Source organism: Pyrgilauda ruficollis, unplaced genomic scaffold (assembly GCF_017590135.1).
Source record: "Pyrgilauda ruficollis isolate IOZ18807 unplaced genomic scaffold, ASM1759013v1 scaffold634, whole genome shotgun sequence".
NCBI classification, from domain to species: domain Eukaryota; kingdom Metazoa; phylum Chordata; class Aves; order Passeriformes; family Passeridae; genus Pyrgilauda; species Pyrgilauda ruficollis.
In genome coordinates, this window is record NW_024528089.1 from 1 (window position 1) to 8,115 (window position 8,115).

The 8,115-nt window shown below is 62.5% G+C and overlaps 1 protein-coding gene across 1 annotated transcript in view; it reads right to left on the reverse strand.

The window, feature by feature from the left end:
• Window positions 1-4,344: 4,344 nt before the first annotated feature.
• LOC121362549 (retinal guanylyl cyclase 1-like) overlaps window positions 4,345-8,115 on the reverse strand; it is an 18,935-nt gene continuing 15,164 nt past the window's right edge. The window contains 3 exon segments of the mRNA XM_041484139.1: window positions 4,345-4,480; window positions 5,161-5,335; window positions 5,978-6,170. Coding sequence (XP_041340073.1) covers window positions 4,374-4,480; window positions 5,161-5,335; window positions 5,978-6,170 — 475 coding nt within the window. The 3' untranslated portion in view covers window positions 4,345-4,373.

Sequence of the window (8,115 nt, forward strand, 5' to 3'; positions counted from 1 at the left end):
CAGGCGGTTTTGGGCTGGTTTTTTTTTAAATTTTGGGCTCTGTTTGCAGTTTTCCAGGTGGTTCTGGGCTGTATTTTGGGGGTTTTGGGCTGTATTTTAAATTTTTTGGGCTGTATTTGGGGTTTTCCAGGTGGTTCTGGGCTGAATTTGGGATTTTTCAGGAGGTTCTGGGCTGTATTTGGAGGTTTTTTTGGGCTGTTTTGGGGGTTTTCCAGCTGGTTTTTGGGCTGTATTTGGGGGTTTTGGGCTGTATTTGGGATTTTTGGGGCCTTTTGGGCCGTTTTGGGGCTGTTTTGGGGCCGTTTTGGGCCGTTTTGGGCCGTTTTGGGCCATTTGGGGCCGTTTTGGGGCGGGTTTGGGCGGTTTTGGGGTGGTTTTTGGCCATTTTGGGCCATTTTGGGGCGGTTTTGGGCCCGTTTTGGGGCCGTTTTGGGGCCGTTTGGGGCCGTTTTGGGGCGGTTTTGGGCCATTTTGGGGCGGTTTTGGGGTGGTTTTTGGCCATTTTGGGCCATTTTGGGGCTGTTTTGGGGCTGTTTTGGGTTACTTCGGGGCCCTGTGGGTGACGCCCTGCCCGTGCCAGTGGTGGTGGTGAAGGACCGGGAGACCCAGCGCTCGCGGGGCTTCGGCTTCGTCACCTTCAGCAACCCCGAGCACGCCAGCGACGCCATGCAGGCCATGAACGGAGAGGTGGGGACACCGGGGACACCTGGGGACACCGGGGACACCTGGGACACACCTGGGACAGCTGGGACAACTGGGGACACACCTGGGGACAGCTGGGACACACCTGGGGACACCGGGGACACCGGGGACACCTGGGGACAGCTGGGACAGCTGGGGACACCGGGGACAGCTGGGACACACCTGGGGACAGCTGGGACAGCTGGGGACAGCTGGGACACACCTGGGACAGCTGGGGACAGCTGGGGACACTTGGGGACAGCTGAGACAGCTGGGACACACCTGGGGACACCGGGGACACCGGGGACACCTGGGGACAGCTGGGACAGCTGGGGACAGCTGGGACACACCTGGGACAGCTGGGGACAGCTGGGGACAGCTGGGGACAGCTGGGGACACCTGGGACAGCCAGGACACACCTGGGACAGCTGGGACAGCTGGAGACAGTTGGGGACACACCTGGGACACACCTGGGACACACCTGGGACAGCTGGAGACAGCTGGGGACACACCTGGGGACACCTGGGGGACACCTGGGGACAGCTGGGACATGGCTGGGGACACACCTGGGACAGCTGGGGACAGCTGGGGACAGCCGGGACACACCTGGGGACAGCCAGGACACAGCTGGGGACACCTGGGCACACAGTGTGATACAACTGGGCACAGCTGGGGACATCTGGGCATAGCTGGGGCACACCTGGGGATACCTGGGGACAGCTGGGCACACGTGGGGCACACCTGGGCACAGCTAGAGATGTACCTGGGAGCAGCTGGGCCACAGCTGGACACCCCTGGGAACAGCTGGGGCACACCTGGGGCACACCTGGACATCTGAAGCATACCTGGGACACACCTGGACACACTGAGACACCTGAGGCACAGCTGGGACACATCTGGACACCCCTGGGAACAGCTGAGATGCACATGGGCACAGCTGAGGGACATCTGAGCACACCTGGAGCACCTGAGGGACATCTGAGCACACCTGGGCACAGCTGAGGGACATCTGAGCACACCTGGGGGACATCTGAGCACACCTGGGCACAGCTGGGGGACATCTGAGCACACCTGGGCACACCTGGGGGACATCTGAGCACACCTGGGGCACCTGGGGGACATCTGAGCACACCTGGGGCACCTGAGGGACATCTGAGCACACCTGGGGGACATCTGAGCACACGTGGGGCACCTGAGGCACAGCTGGGGACAGCTGGGACACACCTCGGATACATCTGGGCACACTGCGACACATGTGGGCACACCTGGGACACACCGGGGGGACATCTGAGCACACCTGGGCACACGTGGGACAACTGGGCACACCTGGGGATGCCTGGGACACACCTGGGACATACCTGGGGACAGCTGGGTACACCTGGGGCACAGCTGGGCACAGCTGGGACATACCTGGGACATACCTGAGCACAGTTGACACACCTGGGCACCCCTGGGGCACACTGGAACACACCTGGGCACAGCTGGGCACACCTGGGGACAGCTGGGTACCCCTGGGGCACAGCTGGGACATACCTGAGCACAGCTGACACACCTGGGAACAACTGGGGCACAGATGGGGATGCCTGGGACACAGCTGGGCACCCCGGGACACATGTGGGGCACACCTGGGACACATGTGGGGCACACCTGGGCACACCTGGGGATAGCTGAGCACACCTGGATTCACCTGGGCACACCTGGGGACAGCTAGGACACACCTGGTACACACTTGGACAGCCCTAGACAAACCTGGGACACACCTGGACACAGCTGGGACACACCTGGGGACAGCTGGGACACCCCTGGACAGCCCTAGACACACCTGGGCACAGCTGGGACACACTTGGACATCCCTAGACACACCTGGGACACACCTGGGCACACCTAGGGATAGCTGAGCACACCTGGATACACCTGGGACACACCTGGGCACCTCTGGGGACAGCTGGGACACACCTGGAGACATCTGGGCACACCTGGGACACACCTGGGCACGCCTGGGGACAGCTGGGACACACCTGGGACACAGCTGGATACCCCTAGACACACCTGGGGACTCCTAGGCACAGTTGGGACACACCTGGACAGCCCTCGAGACACCTGGATACCCCTAGACACACCTGGGACACACCTGGGCACAGCTGGGACACACCTGGATACCCCTAGACACACATGGGCCACACCTGGGCACAGCTGGGACACACCTGGACAGCCCTAGACACACATGGGCACAGCTGGGACACACCTGGATACCCCTAGACACACATGGGCCACACCTGGGCACAGCTGGGACACACCTGGACAGCCTTAGACACACCTGGGCCACACCTGGGCACCCCACAGCCCCCCCAGTGTGCAAAAACACAAAAAAAAAAAAAAAAAAAAAAAAAAAAACCCCCAAAAAATAAAAAAAAAAAAAAAAAAAAAAAAAAACAAACTCCCACACCCCATTCTCTGTGTCCCCCCCATGTCCCCTGTCCCCTATCCCCGGTGTCCCCTGACCGTGCACGCCGTGCTCCCTGTGTGTCCCCCCTGTGTCCCCTGTCCCCGTCCCCTGTCCCCGTGTCCCTGTGTCCCTGTCCCCTGACCGTGCACGCCGTGCCCCATGTGTCCCCGTGTCCCTGTGTCCCCTGTCCCCTGTCCCTGTCCCCTGACCGTGCATGCGGTGCTCCCTGTGTGTCCCCCCCGTGTCCCTGTCCCCTGACCGTGCACGCCGTGCCCCATGTGTCCCCGTGTCTCAGTGTCCCCTGTCCCCTGTCCCTGTCCCCCTGTCCCCATCTCTGTCCCCTGTCCCCGTGTCCCCATCAGTGTCCCCATCGGTGTCACTCACACAGCCCGGTGCACTCCATGCGTGACGCGGTGTTGACACTGTCCCGTGTCCTCTGTCCCTTGCCCCCATCAGTGTCCCCATCCCTGTCCCCTGTCCCCTGTCCCCATGTCCCCATCCCTGTCACTCACGCAGCCCGGTGCACTCCATGCGTGACGCGGTGTTGACACTGTCCCGTGTCCCCTGTCCCTGTCCCCATCTCTGTCCCATGTCCCCATCAGTGTCCCCTGTCCCCAGCCATGCCCCTATCTCAGTGTCCCCATCCCTGTCCCCATGTCCCCAGCCATGTCCCCATGTCCCCATGTCCCCATCGGTGTCCCCTGTCCCTGTCACTCACGCAGCCCAGTGGACTCCATGCATGACACGGTGTTAACAGTGTCCCGTGTCCCCTGTCCCCATCTCTGTCCCATGTCCCCGTGTCCCCATCCCTGTCACTCACGCAGCCCGGTGGACTCCATGCGTGACGTGGTGTTGACGCTGTCCTGTGTCCCCTGTCCCCATCTCTGTCCCCATGTCCCCATCAGTGTCCCATGTCCCCATCCCTGTCCCCATCCCTGTCCCCATGTCCCCATCGGTGTCCCCTGTCCCTGTCCCTGTCACTCACGCAGCACAGTGCACTCCATGCGTGACACCGTGTTGACACTGTCCCCTGTCCCCATGTCCCCGTGTCCCCATCCCTGTCCCCATGTCCCCATCAGTGTCCCCTGTCCCCAGCCATGTCCCCATCGGTGTCCCCATGTCCCCATCGGTGTCACTCACGCAGCCCGGTGCACTCCATGCATGACACGGTGTTAACGGTGTCCCCTGTCCCCTGTCCCCATCCCTGTCCCCATGTCCCCATCAGTGTCCCCTGTCCCCATCGGTGTCACTCACGCAGCCCGGTGGACTCCATGCGTGACGCGGTGTTGACGGTGTCCCCGAAGAGGCAGTACCGGGGCATCGTCAGCCCCACCACGCCCGCCACGCACGGCCCTGGGGGCGGGGCCACACGGGGGCGTGGTCACAAAGGGGCGGGGCCACAAAGGGGCGGGGTCACAAAGGGGTGGGGTAATGGAAGGGGTTGGGTCAACAGGTGATGAGCATAGAGGGTTGGCCAAGGAGTTGGGTGTGGCCAACGGGGCGTGGCCAAATTGGGTGTGGCCATAGACGGGTGTGGCCAATGAGGGTGTGGTCATAGATGGGTGTGGTCATAGATGGGTGTGGCCAATGAGGGTGTGGTCATAGATGAGTGTGGCAAATGGGTGTGGACAATGAGGGTGTGAAGTGGGTGTGGCCATCGATGGGTGTGGCCAAAGAGAGTGTGATCACAGAGGGGTGTGGCCAATGATAGTGTGATCATAGAGGGGTGTGGCCACAGTGGGTGTGGTCTTTGGGGCGTGTCCAAGAAGGGGAGTGGCCCAAATGGCTCCAATGCGTCACGACCACATCAAGCATTGGCCACGTTGGGCGTGGCCAAGAAGGGGTGTGGCCACTGAGCAGTCACGAGCTGGGCGTGTCCAATGGGCGTGGCCACCACCTCACAACCACCAGGCCCCACCCAACACCACCCATTGCCCGTTGGCCAAGGCGCCATCACCCAACCTTTGCCCAGCCCAGGGGGCGTGGCCGGGGCGCCTTGGGGGCGTGGCCGGGGCCGCGGGGCGGGGCCGTACCGGAGTGCAGCCCGATGCGGATGCGCACGGGCACCTCGGGCATGTGGCGCATCTTGAAGGTGCCGACGGAGCTGAGGATGTCCAGGGACATGTTGGCGATCTCGCCGGCGTGCCGGTTGCCGTTGCGCTTGGGCAGCCCCGAGGCCACCATGTAGGCGTCGCCGATGGTCTCCACCTGGCCGGGGGTGGGGGGGCACCGGGGGCGGGTCAGGGCATGGGCACGCCCACCGGGACACGCCCGCAGAGCCTGAGAGCTCGGGTGGACGCCAGCGTCTTTGTGCGGTGGGCGTGTCCGCCCTTGGTGGCCAATGGCAAGGGCGTGGCTTGGACCACCTTGGGACCACCTTGACCATGGCCATGAGGCCACCATGACCATGGCCATGGGGACACCCTGAGCATGGCTATGGGGTCACCTTGACCATGGCCATGATGTCACCTTGACCATGGCCATGGGGACACCTTGACCATGGCCATGAGGTCACCTCTAGAGGTCCATGGGGACACCTTGACCATGGCCATGGGGTCACCCTAGAGGTCCATAGGGTCACCTCAACCATGGCCATGAGGTCACCTCCAAGAGGTCCATGGGGCCACCTTGAGCATGGCCATGGGGTTCCTTGACCATGGCCACCATCTTGTAGCCACCACCACTGACCCCAACCCCCAACCTGAGGTGACCACCCATGACCGAGTGACCACCGTGACCATGGTCACCATTGACATGGTCACCTTGTAGCCACCACCACTGACCCCAACCCCCATCCTGAGGCGGTCACCCATGACCGAGTGACCAGCGTGACCACGTGGCCCTGGTCACCTTGTAGACGTCGTGGGAGCCGATGATGGCGTCGAAGAGGGTGTAGAGGTCGTTGAGGAGGTCCACCACCTCGATGGGCTCGCTCATGGCCGAGATGGTGGTGAAGCCCACGATGTCGCTGAAGTACAGCGTCACCTCCTCGAAGTACTCGGGCTCCACCGGCGTCCCCATCTTCAGCGCCTCGGCCACCGACCTGCCCGGGGGTCACGGGGTCACCCGGCGGTCAGCCGCACCGGCCAGGGGATCAGAGTGGACAGTGCGGCCACTGGGAGCTTCTGGTGACCCGTAGGGGTCAGTGGGGTCAAGGCTGACCACAAAGGTCTCCAGTGGTCACTTTGACCACGGGTCTGGATGGGTCAGTGGGTCAAAACTGACCATAGGGGTCTCCAAGGGTCACTTCGACCATGGGTCTGGGAGTTGGTCAAGGCTGACCACAAGGGGCACTTTGGCCATCTGGTGACCCACAGCTCTGGGTGGGTCAGGGGGTCAAGGGTGACCACAACCTGTCCTCGGTGACCACCTTGGCCTTGTCCTGCTACACTGGTCAAGGGGTCAAAGCTGAGTGACTGCCTTGGTCAAGGGGTCAAGGTCGAGTGACCACACTGGTCAAGGGGTCAAGGTTGAGTGACCGCCTTGGTCAAGGGGTCAAGGTTGAGTGACCACACTGGTCAAGGGGTCAAGGTCGAGTGACCGCCTCGGTCAAGGGGTCAAGGTTGAGTGACCACACTGGTCAAGGGATCAAGGTTGAGTGACCGCCTTGGTCAAGGGGTCAAGGTTGAGTGACCACACTGGTCAAGGGATCAAGGTTGAGTGACCGCCTTGGTCAAGGGGTCAAAGCTGGCCATAATCTGTCCACAGTGACCACCTTGACCTTCTACTGCCCCATAACTCAGTGTGGGGTCAGTAGGTCAAGGCTGACCCCAAGCTCCTCCAGGTGCCCCCCTTGACCTCTCCTGCCCCACAGCTCCCCCATTGTCTTCTCCTGCCCCACAGATCTGGGTGGGGTCAATGGGTCAAGGCTGACCCCAACCTTCTCCTGGTGACCGCCCTGACCTCTCCCACCCCACTGACCCCTCCTGCCCCACGGATCTGGGTGGGGTCAATGGGTCAAGGCTGACCCCAACCTTCTCCTGGTGACCGCCCTGACCCCTCCCACCCCACTGACCCCTCCTGCCCCACGGATCTGGGTGGGGTCAATGGGTCAAGGCTGACCCCAACCTTCTCCTGGTGACCGCCCTGACCCCTCCCACCCCACTGACCCCTCCTGCCCCACGGATCTGGGTGGGGTCAATGGGTCAAGGCTGACCCCAACCTTCTCCTGGTGACCGCCCTGACCCCTCCCACCCCACTGACCCCTCCTGCCCCACGGATCTGGGTGGGGTCAATGGGTCAAGGCTGACCCCAACCTTCTCCTGGTGACCGCCCTGACCCCTCCCACCCCACTGACCCCTCCTGCCCCACGGATCTGGGTACCGCCTTGGGCAAGGGGTCAAGGTTGAGTGACCGCCTTGGTCAAGGGGTCAAGGTTGAGTGACCACATTGGTCAAGGGGTCAAGGTTGAGTGACCGCCTTGGTCAAGGGGTCAAAGCTGGCCATAATCTGTCCACAGTGACCACCTTGACCTTCTACTGCCCCATAACTCAGTGTGGGGTCAGTAGGTCAAGGCTGACCCCAAGCTCCTCCAGGTGCCCCCCTTGACCTCTCCTGCCCCACAGCTCCCCCATTGTCTTCTCCTGCCCCACAGATCTGGGTGGGGTCAATGGGTCAAGGCTGACCCCAACCTCCTCGAGGTGACCCCCCTGACCCCTCCCACCCCACTGACCTCTCCTGCCCCATAGCTCCTCTCCTGCCCCATGGATCTGGGTGGGGTCAATGGGTCAAGGCTGACCCCAACCTTCTCCTGGTGACCGCCCTGACCTCTCCCACCCCACTGACCTCTCCTGCCCCATAGCTCTGCCCCTGACCCCTCCTGCCCCATGGATCTGGGTGTGGTCAATGGGTCAAGGCTGACCCCAACCTTCTCCTGGTGACCGCCCTGACCTCTCCCACCCCACTGACCCCTCCTGCCCCACAGATCAGGCCAGGCTCACCATCTGAAGCTCCCTGCACCCCAAACCTCCGTGTGGCACCCATGGGGT